Source organism: Triticum urartu, chromosome 3A (assembly GCF_056163025.1).
Source record: "Triticum urartu cultivar PI428250 chromosome 3A, HENAU_Tu73, whole genome shotgun sequence".
NCBI lineage: Eukaryota > Viridiplantae > Streptophyta > Magnoliopsida > Poales > Poaceae > Triticum > Triticum urartu.
The window spans coordinates 569773588-569795826 of NC_141875.1; the positions used below are offsets into that span (position 1 = coordinate 569773588).

The following is a 22239-nucleotide window of genomic DNA, read 5'->3' on the forward strand; positions in this document are numbered from 1 at the left end:
AGTAATTAACCTACACATGCAATTCTAAGAGTATAGCAACGGAATGTAAAAAAATTGCATATGAAGGTAAAGGGAGGAGTTTGGAGGGAGCAAACGCAATGTAGACATGGAGATTTTTGGTGTGATTCTGATAGGTGGTGCTATCGTACATCCACGTTGAGGGAGACTTCAACCCACGAAGGGTAACGGTTGCGCGAGTCCACGGAGGGCTCCACACACGAAGGGTCCACGAAGAAGCAACCTTGTCTATCCCACCATGGCCATTGCCCATGAAGGACATGCCTCACTAGGGTAGATCTTCACGAACTAGGCGATCTCCTTGCCCGTACAAACTCCTTGGTTCAACTCCACAATCTTGACGGAGGCTCCCAAGTGACACCTAACCAATCTAGGAGACACCACTCTCCAAAAGGTAATAGATGGTGTGTTGATGATGAACTCCTTGCTCTTGTGCTTCAAGTGATAGTCTCCTCAACACTCAACTCTCTCTCATAGGATTTGATTTGGTAGAAAGACGATTTGAGTGGAAAGCAACTTGAGGAAGGCTAGAGATCAATATTTATGTGGTTGGAATGGAATATCTTGACCTCAACACAAGTGTAGGTTGATTACTTGTTTGATTACTTGTGGTTGGAATGGAATATCTCAAAAAATGTATGTTGGAAGTGTAGGCATGTTGTGATGCTCTCTCCACGAATGAAGAGTGGGTGGAGGGGTATATATAGCCTCCACAAAAAATCTAACCATTACACACAAATCACCAAACTCGGTGGGACCAAATCATATAACTCGGTCAGACCGATTTAGTTCAAAATGTGAACATTAGGATTTTCGGTGGGACCGATTCCATTAGGGTTAGGGCATAACATAATCTTAGTGAGGCCGATTACACAAACTCGGTGGGACCGATTTTGGTAATAGGCAAACAGAGAGTTGGTCACGCAAACTCGGTGGGACCGATTCACTCATCTCGGTTAGACCGAAACGTTACGAAGGGGAAACAGAGAGTTTGCATTGCAATCTCGGTGGGACCGATCGCTCATCTCGGTTGGACCGAAACGTTACGAAGGGAAACAGAGAGTTTGCAATCCCATCTCGATGAGACCGAGATCCCTATCGGCGAGACCGAAGTGACTAGGGTTTCTGGCAGTAGCTATGTCAAGTGAACTCGGTGGCGCCGGATAGAAGATTTCGGTGAGGCCGAGTTTGACTTTTGGTTTGGGACATATGTGTATATGAGAAAGTAGTTGAGGGTTTTTGGAGCATATCACTAAGCATTTTGAGCAAGCAACTCATTAAGCAACACCTCACCCCCTTTTAATAGTATTGGCTTTTCCTATGGACTCAATGTGATATTGGATCACTAAAAGTAAAATGTAGAGTCTTGTGCTTTGAGCTTGAGACAATCTTTTGTCCTTAGCATTTTGAGGGGTCCACTTTCTAATCCATGCCATGCCAATCATTGAGCTTTTCCTGAAATATTTATCTTCAAGTAGCATTAGCTCAATGAGCTATATGTTGTTAGGAATTACCAAAACCACCAAGGGATAGTTGCACTTTCACTCCCCCACGGCCGGAGAGCCATGGTTGATCTATGGTGATTTCAACATCATTTTTGAAGCAAGGGCAAAAAGCAACAACAACATCAATAGGCGCATGATGGGGAGGTTCGGAAACACAACTAACAGTGCAGGGCTGCGTGAGATAAAGTGCAAGAACAGAAAGTTCACATGGACAAATGAAAGAGAGGATCCAACAATGTGCAGCATAGACAAATTCTTTTGCAGCATGCAATGGGAGATGGAACACCAGGGCTATTGTTGATGGCTGCATCAACTTCTATCTTCGATCATTGCCAGTTGTTGCTGGCCTGCACCGTTGCACCGCCACGAAAGGCAAAATTCAGATATGAAAATTTCTGGCCCAAGTTTCCCCATTTCCACAAAACAGTGACACGATCCTGGCAGCACCCTATTAATCACATATACCCATATATACGGATCAAGATCAAAATGAAGCAGGTAGCAACGGATATTAAGATTTGGAGAAAATCACTTTTCAGTGGAGCACGTCTGAAATTCCACATAGCTTTAGAGGTAGTGTTGTCGGTGTTCTAGGAACCAGGGTACCCAGATTTGCCTACCTGTGGCCCGCGGCATGGCTCCTTCGATGGCCTGGTACGCCCACCTCCAAGGCCATCAAGACAAGACCCTCGCGAGGCGGATGACACCAGGACCTCCGGAGGGATCAGCCTTCCCATGCTGCCTCCTGAGGAGCGGAGATTTCTATGCATGTACCCAACCTCGTGAGGTTGCGATGACACAAGCTAGGACGACCAAGGCCAGGCGGGCGCCAGCGGGCGCAGAGGAGGCAATTTCCTCTTTGGTGCTAAGGAGGCAAGCGCAGACGTGGGTTCCCGAGGAATCTGGCAAAGGCTTCCATTCCGGTGCAACGAGACCAAGACCACCAGCATGGCAGGACTGAGATGTCATCGTCGAGCCCACCGCTGCGTCACGACCAGAAGCTTTGCAAGCGAAGACCAACTTTCATCAGGATAAGATGTACTACTTGCCCCCTTTCAAATTGGCCATTGTGGGATTCATTCCCGCCTACGATTTGGGGAAGAGGACCGAGGCCACTATAAGTATAGGTTAGCCACCACCATAGAGGGGGACGGTCGACGATCGACTCATTCCCTCACCCCCGAACCTCGCGAGGTTGTTCATCCCTTGTATTAGTTCATCCTCAATCCCTCGTGAGGCCAATCCACCACAAAGCAGAAGTAGGGTTTTACACCGCAAGGTGGCCCAAACCTGGGGAAACTGATGTGATCATCTTCTCCCTCGCCTTCACGTGAGTCTGGCTAGGCTAGGCTATTGGGCGACGCGTAGGCAAGCTTGAGAGGTCGAGTTCTTCATGCATGCCCTAGAGTATGAACCTTCTTGGGTCTGCGGAGCCCTAAATCCGACATTTGGCGCGCCAGGTAGGGGGTGTGTCGAAGTCCTGCCTCTTCATCAACCTCGCTTCGCCTACGCTTCCTGGTTCCCATGGGAGAAGCTGCCCCGCCTGCCGGGCCGCTGGGCGCCATGGAGGCGCTGCAAGCCTCCGGGCATTTACCCCCAGCCTGAGGCAGGTGTAGTGGCCGAAGAAGTTCAAGCCAGTGCTGCCCCCGTGGTACGATGACGCGGCGGACCCCGAAGAGTTCCTTCGGCTGTACGCACAGGTTGTCTGGGCTGCGGGCGGCGATGACAAGGTCATGTCGAACTGGCTTCCCATGGCCCTCACGGGCGTACCACGCTCCTGGCTGCTCAACCTGCCGGAGTCCTCGGTGACCTCATGGGAGGAGTTGCGCGGCCTATTCATCGCGCGCTTTGCAAAACTAGCACATCACGTGGTTGCATCCATCATCAGTAGGTCGCAGGCCCCGGCTTCGAGCCGCCACGTCAAACAGCTCTTTCGGCAAGTGAGGGCCGCCCAGCCGCAGCAGGGGGCTCCTCTAGGTCGGGCGACGCCTGAGACCAACATCACCTTCGAGTCCAGAGTTCGAACCCTCTTGGGTTTGCGGAGCCCTGAATCCGACAAGTGCTGTGACTAGATGTTGCTCAGGAAAGAAGGCAGTTAACATTGCCAGAATTCAGACTCCGGAAGATGTTGAAACACAGAATCCTAGGCCTCGTTGTTGAGCTCGAGCGCACAAGGAAGAGGCATGCATCGCGCATCACCTGGCTGCGCACTGGCGACGCAAGCACTAAATTGTTCCACGCCAAGCTAATTTCGAGGACAAGAAAAAACCACATTCATTCATTGCAGGAGGGGAGCCACGTTGCTGCTGAACATGATGAAAAGGCTCGGATCATCCATGATCACTTCTCAAACCTGCTTGGGGGTAGGCATGCACGGTCACACACGATAAACCGAGAGGAGTTGAATTTGCCATAAGTCGATGGGGCAGGGTTGGATATGCCGTTCATTGAAGATGAGGTCTGGAATGCTATCAAACTGTCTCCTATCGAGAAGGCACCAGGGCCATATGGATTTCGGGAGGGGGAGGGGGTTCTATAGAGCTTGCTGGCCAATTATCAAAGATGATATCATGCATGTGTTTCAGAAGTTCTATCATCTGGGAGGTGCAAATGCAAGTCAATCAACACGACCATGATCACACTTCTCCCGAAGAAAAATGGGGCCTCTGAGATTGGGCACTACCTACCGATCAGTCGTATGCACTCGATAAGCAAGCTACTGGCTAAGGTGCTCTCGATTCGTCTGTTAGGAGTAATCCAGAGCGTCATCTCGCTGGTGCAAAGCGCATTCTAGAAAAAGAAATGCATACATGATTCTTTCATGTATGTGCAAACTTTTGTTCGAGCTCTGCATAGAAATCGAAAACCAGCGCTTCTCATTAAACTGGATATAGCCAGAGCTTTTGATTTTGTAGCCTGGGATTACTTGCATGAGCTTCTGTAGCGGCTAGGTTTTAGTGCATGTTGGCGCGACTGGGTCGCGCTCCTGCTGTCTTCAGCCTCATCGTCTTGCATCCTAAGAGGCGTGCCAGGTGTAGCCATCATGCACGCGTGCGGCCTCCACCAGGGAAACCCTCTGTCGACATTGCTATTTATCCTACCATCGTTAGCCCCCCTCCCCGACTGCTGTGTCAACACTAGGGTCAGCCTCTACGTGGACGACGTGGTCCTCTTAGCCGACCCTAGTAGACCAGAAATTGACAACCTCATGGCCATCCTAGAGCTATTCAGTGACGCAGCGGACCTCAAGATAAACCCATAGAAAACGTTTGTTGCCGCGGTTAGATGTGAGGGCTTAGACCTGCATTATGTGCTCGACGATTTCAGAGGTAGAATTGTAAGCTTCCCAATGACATATCTAGGCCTGCTAATCACCATCTCTAGGCTATGCTTGGTACATCTCCAATTCATACTAGACCAAATTCGAGCCCGTCTTGCATGGCGGAAGGGGCGTCTACTGTCCATGGTCGGCAGAAGGCTGCTTGTTTGGAGTGTGTTGGCCGCCGTGCCAACGTACGCGCTCACCATGCTCAGGGTGCCAATCAAGTTCTTCAAGGAAATCGACAAGGTCTGCAGTTGCTTCCTCTGGGCGGGTGGCCTAGAGCTCATCGGCGGCCACTTCAAGGTGAATTGGGCACAGGTGTGCTCACCGGTGCAGCACGGTGGGTGATACGTCTCCAACGTATCTATGAATTTTGATTGTTCTATGCTATTAAAGTATCAATCTTGGATGTTTCATATACATTTACTAGCAACTTTATATCATTTTTTGGGACTAACCTATTAACCTATTGCTCAGTGTCAATTGTTGTTTTTTGCTTGTTTTTTACTTTGCAGAATATCAATACCAAACGAATTCCAATTGCCACGAAACTTTTTGGAGATTTTTTTTCTAGTGATAAGAGACCCTGAAAGCTTCTAGAGCAGACGGGAGGAGGCCCATGGGGCCCACTAGACACCTGGGTGCGCCAGGGACCTCTGGCGCCCTGATGGGTAGTGGGGCCCACAAGCACCCCCTTGACCTACCTCTGCCTCTATAAATACTCTAAAATCCCAAAAACCCTAGGGGGGTGGACGAAATACTTTTTCCGTCGCCGCAAGCTCCAGAACCACGATCACGGAGGTGTTCTTCATCATCCTTGTTGCCCCTCCGATAATGCGTGGGTAGTTTACCACAGGCCTACGGGCTCATAGTTAGTAGCTAGATGGCTTCTTCTCTCTTTTTGATCTTCAATACAATGTTCCCCTCGATGTTTTTGGAGATATATTTGATGTAACTCTTTTTTGCGTTGTGTTTGTTGGGATCCGATGAATTCTGAGTTTATGATCAGATCTATACATGAATATTATTTGAGTCTTTTCTGAACTCTTTTATGCATGATTGTTATAGTTTCGTATTTCTTCTCTGATTTATTGGTTTGGTTTGGCCAACTAGATTGATCTATCTTGCCATGGGAAAAGGTGATTTGTGATGGGTTCGATCTTGCGGTGGTCAATCTCAGTGACAGAAAAAGACATAACACGCGTGTATCGTTGCTATTAAGGGTAACAAGATGGGGTTTATTCATACATGAGTTGTCTACATCATGTCATCTTGCCTAATGCATTACTCCGTTTTTCCATGAACTTAATACACTAGATGCATGCTGAATAGCGATTGATGTGTGGAGTAATAGTAGTAGATGCATAATCATTTCGGTTTACTAATTTTGGACGTGATGGCTATATACATGATCATTGCCTTGAATATCACCATAATTATTTGATTTTCTATCAATTGCACAACAGTAATTTGTTTACCCACCGTATATTATTTTCTCAAGAGAAATCTCTAGTGAAAACTATGGCCCAGGATCTATTTTCTATCATATATTAAAACCAAAAATACCTTGCCGCGATTTTATTTTATTTATTTTATTGTGTGTTTTAGTTAGATCTATTTATTAAATCTCATATAATTTAATCTATCTGAATACCGTTGAGGGATTGACAATCCCTTTACATGTTGGGTTGCAAGTATTTATTGTTTGTATACACGTGCTATTTACATAGTGTTATTTGGTTCTATTAGATTGATAATCTTGGTTTTATAACTGAGGAAAATACTTACCTCTGTTAAGCCCTTCAATGACACCAGATCAAACGTCGCCGAGGTACAGAGAGATCTTATTGGAGCACGACATCGTCGCCGCCACCTTAGTGTACGCCGCCACAAAAACAAAACCTAAGAAAAAGAAAAGAAATCAGACAGGCCCTCTCTCCTCTTTCTGCTGCCAAGGCCATCGGACAGGAAGAGAAGGCGGTGGCACGGATTAGACCTTTGGGCGGCAGCTAGGGTTAGGGACAGGAGGTGCTCAAAACAATGCCAACATTTTCTTAGGGCATTCTGTAGACCTTTGGGATCATCACATATAACAAGTAATGTTAAAGAGGAATTCACAAAAATTGCACATCGAACAGCACTCCAAAATCAGAATCGGATAAATAGCTTAAAGGTCAATAATGCTTACATGCGATACACCCGAAACCTTCCCTCTTCGATGCCCCTATGATAAGCATCTCCTAAAGCTACACGGATCCCCCAAAAAACACATGACAAATGTCAACTCGGCAGCTGATAAATAGCTAAGAGGCTGGCGATGGATGAGCTACAGTACTATACACAAACATTCCCAACATGAAGGCCCATGCGGCGAAAGATACCCACGGCTAGGTCAGGCTGCCCACTAAACTGGTGCCACTACAAGCTAAATATACTAACGAGGATCCCCTGATGCCTGATGTAACCTGCCTGCACTGGACCAAGCTGTTAATTTGACCACACATGGATGAGGCCTTGATGGTTGCCGGTGATGATCTCCTCACGCTCTTCATCGTAGTACAGAGATGTGATGTCGCCGAGGGCCTCTAGAGGCGTACACAGGAACTTCGACGACTTCTGTTTGCACAGGTTCCCTGCCTTTATCTTGGCCATGCATTTCCCAGTCAATATATCGCTGATGTTTATAGAGCAGGCTGCACAAGGATGCAAAGTACAAATAAGATCATGCAGGGATAGATACATCATCCCCATGTATCTAAGGCAGCAAGTTAGAGCAGATTTTCTTCGAGCATACATTTGAAAACATGACTTCAAAACAAAAAGGCACATTAGGCAACGTGCGCATCCATCAACATGCTTCCTGACACATCTTTCTTACTAAGTAGAGAATCTATGGAAAGCATCACACGCAAAATCAAGTGATTACCAGCTACTCGAAATAAACACCTATTCTGGCGTTTGTATTGACTTTTAAAACGGAGAGATAAAACTTTGGTGACACACACTTGATCAGCACTGAAATTGCATGCATGAATCATCAAACTTATATAAAACTAAAAAGCTCGGGAACACTGCCTCCCGTCAAAGAGAAAACTGACAGTGCTTGCGACTAAGTCTAACATGAGGAGTATAATGGATAAAGGTAAATGCATTGCCAGGAAGGATTAGCAACCATAACAAATCAATTAGCAATTAAACACATCAACATTTCAACAGAACATGTTGAAGCACCAGAAAGTTTAAAGTTTACCATTGTCTTCTGAAGATGGATCATCCGGTTCAGCTTTGCAGTAAGAGATAATTAGGTCTTGGTTGCTAGTTATGTAAATACTGTTTGTATTGCAATCAGGATGCCACAACAAATGATCCTCAAAGGATGTCACCAGTTCACCACGGAAATTCCAAACTGATACTGATCGATTACGGAAGGTCAGGAACAACTGCATCTCGTACAGAAAAATAAAAGCTGATGGAGTCACAAACTCATTGCTGCTCACTTCTGTTATCTTAGAGTTTGTTACCTGCAGCATTGCACAGAAGTTCGTTACAAATAAGAAATAGAAAATTGGTTTGCTTTATTTCCCACGACCTATAATACAGGCCAAATGCTTACATCAAGAATTTGAAGGTTCTCCCCATCCTGCTTAACTAGAAGCTTTTCATTGAATTGCTCGATGAAATCGATCTTCTTGTTGCGATGAAGAAGATGCCTGAATGACTTCAAGCGCTTACCATCTTCAATAGAAAGAATCTCAAGAGGAATATAGCCCTTTTTTCTAGAGTATATCAATAGCATTATACCAGGGCTGTGAGAAGGAAACAAGAAGCAATAAGTTATAACTAATTTTGTGAGCAATTCCTCGTGAATAGAAATGTGCACAAGAAATAAAACTGAATGTGTCCAACTTCTCTTGAAAGAAAAGAGGTACACTAATCCCATCTTGGAAGTCGCAAAGAAACAATTCTCTCATCCCCACATGCTAACTATTAGCTTCTCCATAAAGCAAACATAATGCACATGTGATGGTCCTTAGATCTTTACGTAATAAATACAGCCACCAGGGCAGTTCAGCAGCATGGCTTTTTTAGAGAAGACAGGAGACTAGAGGAAAAAATTACTCCCTCTGTAAACTAATACAAGATCTTTTAGTGATCTAAAAGATCTTATATTAGCTTACAGAGGGAGTACTTGTTTATTCTTTATTGTTTCCTGTTGAGAGGTAATGCTGGCATCGCTTATATACAGTCCAGCCCCAAACAATGGATAGCTAATGGACATTTGGATGCAATTAGTAGATAACAACCAAACCTAACTTAATTTGGGGAACAAGAAAAGCCATGCATTTGAGTTATCCTCTAAACCGTCCATGATACCGTTTCACGTGGTACAATTCACATGAAAGGTACCCTGTTGCTGCTGCACAAAATAGTGCAAGAGATATGGTATATGCTATGTCAATCGTGGCTTGTAGTGACAATCATTTCTACAAAGAAGCACTAGTGCAACCACACATATTTATCTTGAAACCTCGGTTATCATAACCTACGGGTAGGGATTGAGAATGGCATTTCTAAATGTGCCAACAATATCAAGTTATAACTGTGCCATCTTCTATTGCTGGTTTCATACAAGAGCTCATTTAGAATCAAAGCAGTCATAACTCATAAGTATCTCTTACAAAAGAGGACAACTCACCGTTCAGCCATGAAGTTAGAATCCATTTAGCATTGATTATGATAGTCCTGTTGGGTTGAACTGCTTTTAGATAATTTAAGGTTTCGTTACTGCTTTCTGAGACCTTGGGTGTTTTGTTACTGCTTGCTGAGATAATTGGGTGTTTGGTTACTGCTCTTTGCTTCTTTTTCTTAGTTAACTTGCTAAAAAATTTGCGTCCTAGAACATATATGAGATTGAAGGTGAGAGGAGAAACATTGGAACAGAATTGTTGCACATATAATATGGTCTCCAGATTAATATAGAATTCAGACCAATGTACTGTGCAGTCACTACGTGGACTAAGGCCATTGTTTGCCATCACGTTGAATTACGATACTCGTGTCTGCCTAACCAGCTTTTGCCTATTTCATTGACTGTTTGGTTAATCAACTTTTGTCTATCTCCACACCTACTTTCTCACAGCAGATTATAAAATAAGTTCAGCACAACACAGTTCAGCAACCCCAAATTGAGCGTAAAGGGGTGACTTGTACTTGTACTTCTAATATGAGGAAAAAAAGATGTCAAACAAAAATACTCTGTCAGTATTGCACGAGAACAGCCAGGTGACATAGAAACAAGAACAGGATCATTGCACAATGTGAACAATGTAAATTAGAAAAACAAACAAAGAGAGATTTCCTTACCTGATTTTTATCTCTTGAACATCTTTATCAGATATCGTATACAGAAGTGTGTAATTTTTCAAGTCAAACACCTTGTAAGTACTGTTTCAAATGAGAACACAGTGTCATAATTTGAACAAAGTATATTTTCTTCCTGTTAGAAAGGTAGGTAGTTCAATCACCTGTCTTGAGCAGAGTAAGTCAGCACTTTTCCGTTTACATCATCAAATTCCACGAAACCTGGCCACCTTAACGATTCTGTCTCAAAAAGAGGGAAACCAGCATCTGGCTTTCCACGGCGTATATACCTTGAGAGTAAAATGTTGTTTAGCTATAATATGGCAAAAGTAGAAGGCTAGCGGTGTAACAGGATCATAGGAAGTCAACTCACTCGATTCGAGTTGTCCTGCATCTTAAAGCACTGAAATTTTCAGAACCATAAACTGATACGGTTATAAGAGAGTCATTGTTCTTGTTATAGAACAAACTACGGATGACTTCATCTGGACTTCCATTCAGAAAGCAAATCCGCTGGTTTGTCACTGGAAACAAAGAGAATATAAGGATGGTAGTTTGAACCAGGACCAGTCATTAACAAAAGCTCAAAACAGGCGTACCTCTACTGAACGCAGCACATACTCCCAGCTGTGATAAAGCAAAGATAATATCACGGGCTCCAACTATCTCGATAATTTCAGACCGCTTCCTCAAGTAAGGTAGTAGCGAACTGTTCTCCTTAGGATCATATGTATCAAATTCTTCCTACAAATAAGAATGAGAAAAATAAAACAAATCAAGAATCCTAGATAGCATGTGGCATGTCACTGGCAGATTCACACTGTCAGGCAATTCAACACTCGCTGAGCATTAAGCGCCAAAAACTGAGTGAGTGAACGGTAGCAAACTTCACTGGTCAAGGTTTAATCTCAAAATAGAGTGAGTGAGCAGACTAACTGAATCAGCCATTGAAATGTAGCTTGTGAAACCTATTCATGACTTCCATGTTCTCATAGTTACCTGAAATGTTATCCTTTTCCAAGACTGGGAAATTGAAATGCCAAAGCGAGGCCTCATGGCCCAAGTTCAAATTTTTTCATCAAATTATAAGATGCCCTCCTATACAGACCAAATTATCCCAGTGATGGCCGTTCAAGGCGTCGACACATTGGAATACAACACCAAGAAGTAATCCTTTCTCCTATTAGTGTCATCCAATACACTGCTATTGATGTGATTCCAGGATGCACCCTAACAGCTCAGTCAGACAGTTACTTAACCAAAAGTGAAGCTGGCGCACAAGAAAAAGGCTGTACAAACAAGTAGTTCAAAAATCTAAATTTTCTCCTGTTAACTGTTAAGCATGACCGCAGGCCACAGTTCCTCCTCGCCTAGCACTCATAAATCACATCCCTGGTTCCAAACCCTCCCGCAATCCGAAAAAGTAAAGATCTTTAAGCAACCCTCTCCTAAACCCTAAACCACCACCAACCCATGCCAGGCACCGCCAATGACGCCCACAATTGACAGGGAGACACCCGGGCAAAAGGCGTACCTGGAGCTGGATGTTGCGGAACCGCTCCCGCGTGGTGCTGGCGGCGAAGGTGCGCTCGGGGAATGCGGCAATCTCCCGGCGCTGCAGCTTCCGCGCGCTGTTGGAGGACGCATCCGGCCTCGGCCGCTTCTTGGCGGTCACCCTCCGCACGCCGGAAGGCCGAGGCCTCGCCTCCATCTCGAATCACCCTCCGCCGCCCCCGATTCGCCCTCCTCGCCGCCGACGAGGGGTCGCGTCACGCTGAGGCGCCGGTGGGCATCTCGCCGGAGGGGAGGGGAGGGGGGCAGGGGGTTAGGGTTGAAGCGAGCCGGAGCTGGACGCCCCTCGCGGTATCACCGAATGGGTATCCTGGAATCCGAGGTAATTCGGGGGCTTTCCTATAAAAGTCGCCTGTAATAATGAGGGCCTCCGCTCCGTGGAAGGGGGTGTCGGGCTCGGGCGGGGGTAGCCTGGGCCGTGCCGTGTCCATCCAACGGTGGAAAACACGTGCTATCAAACTGCCGAACAGAGGCCATCGTGCGCGGTAAATGCCAATGGAGCCCCAGCTCCCCGAGCTCCAGGAGCTTGGTATTTTGAAGGAAAAAAATTCAAAAGTGATATTTTAAATTTTAAAAAAATCGAAAAAATCCATGGAAACATATACGGTTTCCACACGAGCATATGAAAAATCATTTGATTTTTACGTATGTGCCTACAAAAAAACAAAATTCTGTCTATGAAATACGTTTTTGGCTTTTTTCTATATGCTCTTATAAATAATAGGAAAAATTATGTCTATGACACTATCCATATCAGATATTTGATGCTTGCCACCAAATTTTCTTGAACTATGGATATGCCACTAACCTTTTGATGGGGTGTTTTCCATGTCTGATGGTTCAACGGCGGCTGGTATAATTCTCAGAAGACGTGATGGGAGTATGATCTTTGCTGCATACCGGTGTTTATTTAATTGCAATGATGCTTTAGAGGCGGAACTTCATGTAACATCCCAAATTTTTAATTTAGAATGTTATACATTAGATCATCATTGCATATCATATTTTATTTTGCATTTTGGTTGATCCTAGAAATTCTACGCAACTCAAGGACCCACAGAGAGAGTTGGGGATTTCGTTATTTTTATATTTGAGTTTTCTCAAATTTTGAGAATAGGATCATTTGATTTTATTTATTTTATCATCAATTATTTCTATTACAAAAATATGAGAGAGGGAATAAAATGACTTTCCCAAAATAAAAAAATATTGAGGATTTAATAATAAAATTAAATAAGATTTTATTTCGGAGTTTTTCGGTGTTTTATTTGAATTTAGGAAAAATGTGCGTTTTTTAAAATTGCATTTAGGTCCCATAAATGTTCACCTTGTGCGGCTTCATTTTAGAAGCCCGCGAAAATTTATTTCGGAATTTTTGGAGTTCGTTTAGTATTTCTTTTTATTTTTCTTCCGAACGGAATAATTAAAAAAAACGAACCGACCTACGGGCCGTGTCCGACTAGGACTCCGGTCCGACTAGGCAATATAAGCCGGCCCGCCCCCCCCCCCGAGAGAAACCCTAGCCGCCAGCCCCGCGCCGCCGCCGCTCGCCCCCACGCGCCGCGCCGCCGCCGAGGTTCGCCGCCGCCTCGACTTCCGTGCCAACTTTTTTTTTAAATTAGATCGGTTTTCATCGTTTTTTTTAGTTTCGGTTTTTTTAATAGATCGGTTTTTCCGGTTTATTTAAATAGTGAGCGTTCGTCCGTTCGTTCGTTCTAGCGAGCGTTCGTCATTTTTCTTTTTCTCGTATTAAATCCGCGATTTTTCTGATCGCGATTCCTGATCCGATTTTCGTTTTAGTATAACTTTTCACTCGTTTATCGGAATCAGGCGATTCAAGCGCCTAGAGATTCGTTTCGAAACCCTCTATCCGTTTAATCAACTTAAACAAGATTTTGCTACTGTAAAATTTGCCCTGGATCCAGATTACTAGAACGAAGTTGTTTTCTTTCGCCGTTTGACTTTCGTTGTTTCGTTCGTTTTGATTCTTTTTGCCAACCAGAGTTCTTAAGTTAAACCTTCTGGTTAGATCTCTTATTTGAGTTTTACATGTGCATTAGATGAGTACTTATTGTATGCTTGTTTGTTTGTCTGTGATAGAATACCCGGAGTGCGCCGCTTGTTACTTCGAATCGTTAGGTTTCGCGGATCATCAGCAAGGCAAGTAACACTTTGATCATACCTTTCTACTACCCAGTTTTATTGCATTAGATCAATCCTCACACATTGCATGATTAGGATCTAATTAAATTATGGGAGGGGAAGTAGATGAGGTAGTACCTATTACCTGTTACTATCAAACCTTTGGGAGTTACTTCTACGTTTGCTTATTATGTCATGCTATGCTAGTAGACGTGGATTGGGTGAGTGATATCCATGACAGATGTGAGATTGTTAATTAATGGTTTATCTAAGGTGGCAACTTAAACACACATCTGGGTGGATTGAGGCACCTGGGTATTCCAGGACTTGCCTGTTTTTTTTTGGACCGCCACCCAGGCTCAAAGGGATCATGAGACTATTCATGCTAGAAACTTCCGTGTGCAGCCACAAGCTATTATGGACTCTAGCATAGTTGACTAAGTTGTGCGAACTCTTACAGTGGTAGACTAGCAGATGTAGGGGATGTAGGTGGTACGGTCTACCCAATCGTAAGGTGCTAGCGCTTGTCTCGGTCATCCGTCTTCTCAAACACCATGTAGTGCGAGAAACCAAACGGAGGCGATCGAGTCTTGTGGGGAAAAGTGCGCAAACCTCTGCAAAGTGTAATAAACTAATCATGATTAGTCGTGTCCCCAATTATGGACATCTTGAGTATCTAGTACTTAGATTATCATGTGAATCTCAACATGTTACTCTAAATTAATTTTGTTGGGTTATCTTTAATGATGATGTTTAATTGGGATTGAGAATGCTGTCAACCATTCTCAATGTTTAACAACCACCATGATAGTAATTAAATTTATTCCTTTGAAGTATGGAAAAATTGGCTTTTACGCAAAACTGTAACCATAGAGCTTTCCACCAGCTAAATATGCATATAGTATAGCTATTTCATTCCATTACTCTCTATGTGTTAAATTGCCAGCATATTCCATGTGCTGACCCGTTTCGAGCTGCAATGTTAATGTTGCAGACCTTTCAGACGACGATTAAGGAGTCTTTAGGTCGTGGTTCTATACTCAGTGATGCCGTTGGAGTTGATGGATTCACTTATCTTCCAAGCCTTCCGCTGTTATCGTTATTAGATGGCCTTAAGCCATATTTATTGTAATAAGTTCTCTTTTGAGACACTCGATGTAATAAGTGTGTGATTGCTACTCTGCTATAAATCCTCCGAGTACTGTGTGGTGTCAGCATTACTGATCCAGGGATGACACCGGAGCACAGAGATCAGACTGTTTGAGGTCTGGTCGCTACAGAGATGGTATTAGAGCACACGCTGACTGTAGGACATGACCACTAAGTTAGAGACCTAGATCACTATTCACTCTCTTCTCTTCTGACCTCTCATCTTTTCTACTCTTTAGGATGGCGGATGCAAGGAACAAGTTCACACAACTGGATAAAGATACACCCTTTGGACGACACTTGAAGGAAGTCGCTAGATACCTGAACATAGGAGTACCAAGCTTCACGGGAACCTACAACGCCACTTTACCTGAAGAAGAGCGCTGGATGATTCAAGTTCAAGTTCCAGGAAGGACGTTCTTGCCAGTCACTAAGCCCATAGAGTTTTCTTTTGATGCACCAACTTGGAATATAGGAAAGAGCATGGCAGCTCACATCGCCATGGGACGCATTGGAGAAGTCTACCGCAATGATCTCAAGGATACTATCTACCAGATTTGTGGGCGCCGAGATGAGCACTGGGAGATGATCAGCACCAGGAAGGATAGATCAATCGCAGCTTTTATCCAGGAGTTAAATCAGCACATTCGACGACAGGAGAACCAGATGTGCGCCGACATGATAGATCTGAAGAAGGCAAAGACTAGAATCAAGGAACTGGAGGAAGAACTCAAGACTACACGTGAAGATTATGAAGAGGAAATTGAAGTATTGGTGGAGAAGAATGACGACCTAATCAAGAAGATTGGAATATTTATGGGAGACCCTACACCAGTAGATGAAGACGAAGAACCCAAGGAGATTAGCCCGGAAGACTACATCATCATCGACGGCACCGACTCGGAACCAGATAGTAGCGATGATGACTATGTTGATGAAGCTGGAGCAGATATCATGGAGTCTGCAACCGAAAAATATTTCTAGTAGACCACCTCATCAGTAGTAGTAGTTCACCATGTAAATATAGTAGTCCGAGCACTTTTACGATAGTTAGATCGATTGTATGCCCTTGTTTGATTGATTGAAGTGAATTGTTTGTTTTTGCCTCATGTGCATATGGGTAGTGTTTTCTCTTTAGACCCCCTTTATTCTTATATCTCATCTTTTCTAAACCCTTAGATGCCTCCGAGACGTGACCCCGGATTTGCCTTTCCACCGGAGCTCACCCAGTTGATCCAGCAGCAGAACACATTGATGCAGTTGCTAGTCCAGAATCAGAATCAGGGGAACAACAACAACCACCACCACCACCTGTTGACCACTTAGCTCGTTTTCTTAGGCTGAATCCGCCGGTGTTTTCCAGCAGCACCGAGCCGATAGTAGCAGATGATTGGCTCCGCAAGACAGCTAGGGAGTTGACCACAGCAGGATGCACAGATGCGAAGAAGGTGAAGTTTGCCGCACATCAGCTAGAAGGACCCGCGGCATCATGGTGGGAGAATTTCACAGCCACTTTTCCAGTTGACACTGTCACATGGGACCAGTTTCAGCAGGCTTTTCGTACTGCACATGTTTCAGCGGGAGCTATGGCCATGAAGAAGCGTGAGTTTCGCAACTTACGCCAAGGAGGACGGACAGTTGGCCAGTATGTGGAGGACTTTAGTAAGCTAGCACGTTATGCCCCAGATGACGTCGCTACGGATGCAGCTAAGCAGGAGAAGTTTCTGGAAGGACTGAATGATGAGTTGAGCATGCAGTTGATGGTAGCAACCTTCAACAACTACCAGGAGTTGGTAGATCGTGCTCTTATGATTGAATGGAAGCAACAGCAGATTGAGAACCGCAAGAGGAAGTATGGGCAAGGAAAGTACAATTCAGGAGCTCAGCAGAAGCCACGTTTTACCCCTAGACCAGGAGGACATTTTCAGCATACCCATGGAGGAGGTAGCTCGCACAATCACAATGGCACCAGGAATGGTAATGGGAATGGAGGAAGCAAGGGCCAGAATCGCACCAATCCCTCAACCCCAGCCAAGAAGGACCTAAGTCAAGTCACTTGCTTTAAGTGTCAGAAGACCGGACATTATGCCAATGAATGTCCTGAAGGCCAAAATGGCAATGGAAGTTCTGAGAAGAAGCCGAACCCTTTCAACAGGGGACAGGTGAACCACGTTAGCGTGGAGGAGGTTGAAGCTCAGCCTGATGCAGTAATAGGTAAGTTTTTGGTTAAGTCATTTACTGCACTCGTTCTTTTTGATACTGTTGATCGCATTCATACATCTCAAAGGGATTTGTGGATAAGTATAACCTACCAACCCAAGCCCTTAGGTCACCCATGTTAATAACCTCGCCCGGAGCAGAGTATGTGGCTAGTTTATGGTGTGATCGGTTACCATTAAGCATTGGTAACTATGTTTTTCCCCCAGACCTAATAGTATTGGAATATCAAGGATTGGATGTGATATTAGGCATGGATTGGTTATCAAAGTATGAAGGGAATATTGAATGTGCTAGTAAGTCAATTTTGCTTACCACCCCAAAAGGGAGAAGGATCAAGTATGTATCCCGGCATGTGTCAAAGAGGACTCAAGTAAATTGCCTAACAAGAGTTGTGCAGGAGGAAGTACCAGTGGTAAGGGATTTCCCTGATGTATTTCCCGAGGAGTTGCCAGGCATGCCACCGGATAGAGATATTGTGTTTTTGATTGAGCTATTGCCAGGCACAGGGCCAATATCAAAGAGACCATATAGGATGCCAGTAAAGGATTTGGTGGAAATTAAGAAGCAAATTAAGGAGTTACTGGATAAGGGATATATCCGCCCAAGTTCTTCACCTTGGGGATCGCCAGTACTTCTAGTGGAGAAGAAGGATGGATCGTTAAGGATGGTTGTTGATTATCGAGGATTGAATGAAGTAACGATCAAGAACAAGTACCCACTACCAATGATCAACAATCTGTTTAATTGATTGCAAGGAGCTAAGGTATTTTCCAAGATCGATCTGCGATTAGGATACCACCAGTTGAAGATTCGAGAACAGGATATTCCTAAGACAGCTTTTACCACCAGGTATGGGCTGTATGAGTATACCGTTATGTCATTTGGTCTGACTAACGCACCTGCCTATTTTATGAACATGATGAACAAAGTGTTTATGAAGTTTTTGGATAAGTTCGTCGTAGTGTTCATTGATGATATCCTGGTTTATTCTAAGAATGAAGAGGAGCATAAGGAGCATTTGCGTTTGGTACTTGGAAAGCTCAGAGAACATCAATTATATGCCAAGTTCAGCAAATGTGAGTTTTGGTTGAAGGAAGTAGGGTTCCTCGGACACGTCATATCTGGAGAAGGTATAGCAGTTGATCCCACTAAAGTGGAAACCGTGACCAAGTGGGAAGCCCCAACAACAGTTGGAGAGATCCGGAGTTTTCTTGGACTCGCAGGATACTATCGGAGATTTATTGAGAATTTCTCAAAGATTGCGAAGCCTATGACTGAGTTGTTAAAGAAGGATATCAAGTTCATATGGACAGAGGAATATGAGACTAGTTTCCAAGAGTTGAAGAAACGTTGGTTACCTCACCAGTGTTGATTTTGCCAGACCAGACCAAAGATTATGAGGTGTATTGCGACGCTTCACGTCGAGGACTTGGAGCAGTGCTTATGTAGGAAGGGAGAGTTGTTTCATATGCCTCAAGACAACTGAAGCCTCATGAGTTGGATTATGCCACGCATGATTTGGAGTGAGCAGCCGTAGTGCATGCATTGAAGACATGGAGACATTTCCTCATTGAAAATTATTGTGAGGTGTACACGGATCATAAGAGTTTGAAGTACATTTTCACACAGAAGGAGTTGAATCTCAGACAAAGAAGATGGTTGGAGCTTATCAAGGATTATAATATGAAATTGCATTATCACCCCGGAAAGGCTAATGTAGTAGGTGACGCATTAAGCCGTAAGAGCCATGTCAATACGTTAATGACAGGAGAAATACCCAAGGAGTTAGCAGAAAATCTTCGTGAACTATGTTTGGAAATAGTTCCGAGAGGCTATGTAGCTGCATTGGAGATTCAGTCAACTTTGATGGATAAAATCAGGGAAGCTCAGAAAGCTGACAAAGAGATTGTCACTATAAAGGAGAAACTGAGAAAAGGAAAAGCTAAAGGATTTCGTGAGGATGAGCACGACACCCTATGGTTTGAAGACCGTGTTTACATGCCCAATGACCCGGAGATCAGGAAGTTGATTTTGCAAGAGGCACACGACTCACCGTATTCAATTCACCCAGGAAATATCAAGATGTATTTGGATTTGAAGGATATTTTCTGGTGGACCGGAATGAAGAAGGATATTGCGGAGTATGTAGCAGTTTGTGATGTATGTCAGAAGGTATAGGCAGAGCATCAGAAGCCAGCAGGATTGTTACAACCATTGCCGATACCCGAATGGAACTGGGATAAGCTAGGCATGGATTTTATCACGGGATTGCCCAGGACTCGTTCAGGCTATGACTCGATTTAGGTTGTAGTTGATCGATTGACGAAAGTAGCTCATTTCATCCTAGTAAAGACCACTTACACCAGTGCTAAGTTGGCAAACATATACATGACCAGGATCGTATATTTGCATGGAGTTCCAAGGAGTATCGTATCAGATAGAGGAACCCAGTTTACCTCAAAGTTCTGGAAGCAGTTGCACGAAACTTTGGGAACCAGGTTAGAATTCAGTACAGCTTTTCATCCACAGACAGACGGACAGACCGAGAGAGTCAATCAGATTTTGGAGGATATGCTGAGAGCTTGTGCGCTAGATTATGGATCTAGTTGGAACGATAATTTGCCATATGCAGAGTTTTCTTACAACAACAGTTATCAAACCAATTTAAAGATGGCCCCTTTCAAAGCTTTGTACGGAAGGAGGTGCAGGACACCGTTATCGTGGGACGAAGTTGGAGACCGCCAGTTGTTTGGACCTGACTTGATTAAAGAGTCTGAACAGAAGGTGAAGTTGATTCGCGATAGGCTCAAGGTAGCCCAGTCCAGACAGAAAAGTTATGCAGATTCTAAACGCAAGGAGACAGTTTACGAAGTTGGAGATAGAGCTTATTTTCGAGTATCTCCACTTCGAGGAACAAAGCATTTTGGAGTTAAAGGGAAGTTAGCACCACGATTTGTAGGACCATATCGAGTTTTGGAGCGTATGGGAGAAGTGTCCTACAAGTTGGAATTGCCCGAAGGATTGTCAAGAGTTCATGATGTGTTCCACGTTTCTCAGTTAAAGAAATGTCACGCGGAGATGGCTGATATACCGTTGAGAGAGAGACACAGTGCCTTTGGAAACGATTCACTTGGATAACGATTTGATCTACGAGGAGAAACCAATTAAGATCCTCGAGTTTGCCAGTCGAGTCACTCGCAGCAAAGTTATCAAGTTTTGCAAAGTTCAGTGGAGCCATCACACGGAGGATGAAGCCACTTGCGAACGAGAGAAAGATTTGCTCAAAGACCACCCTCACCTATTTTCTAGCCAATCCGAATCTCAAGGGCGAGATTCATCTTAAGGGGAGGTAGGTTTGTAACATCCCAAATTTTCAATTTGGAATGTTATACATTAGATCATCATTGCATATCATATTTTATTTTGCATTTTGGTTGATCCTAGAAATTCTACGCAATTCAAGGACCCACGGAGAGAGTTGGGGATTTCGTTATTTTCATATTTGAGTTTTCTTAAATTTTGAGAATGAAATCATTTGATTTTATTTATTTTATCATCAATTATTTCTATTACAAAAATATGAGAGAGGGAATAAAATGAATTTTCCAAAATAAAGAAATATTGAGGATTTAATAATAAAATCAAATAAGATTTTATTTCGGAGTTTTTCGGTGTTTTATTTCAATTTAGAAAAAATGTGCGTTTTTCAAAATTGCATTTAGGTCTCAAATAAATATTCACCTTGTGCGGCTTGATTTTAGAAGCCCGTGAAAATTTATTTCGGAATTTTTCGAGTCCGTTTAGTATTTCTTTTTATTTTTCTTCCGAGTGGAATAATTTTAAAAAAAAAACGAACCGACCTATGGGCCGTGTCCGACTAGGACTCCGGCCTGACTAGGCAATATAAGCCGGCCCAGCCCCCCCGAGAGAAACCCTAGCCGCCAGCCCCGCCCGCCCTCGAGCCCCGCACCACCGCCGCTCGCCCCCACGCGCCGCGCCGCCGAGGTTCACTGCCGCCTCGACTTCCGTGCCAACGTTTTTTTTTAAATAGACCGGTTTTTGTTGGGTTTTTTTAGTTTCGGTTTTTTTAAATAGATCGGTTTTTTCGGTTTATTTAAATAGTGAGCGTTCGTCCGTTCGTTCGTTCTAGCGAGCGTTCGTCATTTTTCTTTTTCTCGGATTAAATCCGTGATTTTTCTGATCGCGATTCCTGATCCGATTTTCGTTTTAGTATAACTTTTCGCTCGTTTATCGGAATCAGGCGATTCAAGCGCCTAGAGATTCGTTTCGAAACCCTCTATCCGTTTAATCAATTTAAACAAGATTTTGCTACTGTAAAATTTGCCCTAGATCCAGATTACTAGAACGAAGTTGTTTTCTTTCACCGTTTGACTTTCGTTGTTTCGTTCGATTTGATTCTTTTTGCCAACCGGAGTTCTTAAGTTGAACCTTCTGGTTAGATCTCTTATTTGAGTTTTATCTGTGCATTAGATGAGTACTTATTGTATACTTGTTTGTTTGTCTGCGATAGAATAACCGGAGTGCGCCGCTTGTTACTTCGAATCGTTAGGTTTCGCGGATCATCAGCAATGCAAGTAACACTTTGATTATACCTTTCTACTACCCAGTTTTATTGCATTAGATCAATCCTCACACATTGCATGATTAGGATCTAATTAAATTGTGAGAGGGGAAGTAGATGAGGTAGTACCTATTACCTGTTACTATCAAACCTTTGGGAGTTACTTCTACGTTTGCTTATTATGTCGTGCTAAGCTAGTAGACGTGGATTGGGTGAGTGATATCCATGACAGATGTGAGATTGTTAATTAATGGTTTATCTAAGGTGGCAACTTAAACACACATCTGGGTGGATTGAGGCACCTGGGTATTCCAGGACTTGCCTGTTTTTTTTTGGACCGCCACCCAGGCTCAAAGGGATCATGAGAC

At 43.9% G+C, this 22239-nt stretch overlaps 1 protein-coding gene across 1 annotated transcript; it reads right to left on the minus strand.

Moving 5' to 3' along the window:
* Positions 1-6982: 6982 nt before the first annotated feature.
* Positions 6983-12105, minus strand: LOC125545147 (uncharacterized). The gene is made up of 8 exons (XM_048709027.2): positions 11741-12105; positions 10806-10950; positions 10580-10730; positions 10371-10496; positions 10210-10290; positions 8459-8651; positions 8096-8366; positions 6983-7538 (listed from the first exon to the last, which is right to left on the minus strand). The coding sequence occupies exons 1-8, from the start codon at positions 11915-11917 to the stop codon at positions 7333-7335; spliced, it is 1350 nt and encodes a 449-aa protein (XP_048564984.1). The 5' UTR covers positions 11918-12105; the 3' UTR covers positions 6983-7332.
* Between the last annotated feature and the right edge of the window lie 10134 nt (positions 12106-22239).

Excerpts from the sequence above, each read along its gene's own strand:
- LOC125545147 (XM_048709027.2), bottom strand. The coding sequence starts at position 11,917 with ATGGAGGCGAGGCCTCGGCCTTCCGGCGTGCGGAGGGTGACCGCCAAG. Across the intron at positions 10,951-11,740 it reads TCCGCAACATCCAGCTCCAG|GAAGAATTTGATACATATGA; the intron begins GTACGCCTTTTG and ends TCTTATTTGTAG. Across the intron at positions 10,291-10,370 it reads ACTTACTCTGCTCAAGACAG|TACTTACAAGGTGTTTGACT; the intron begins GTGATTGAACTA and ends CATTTGAAACAG.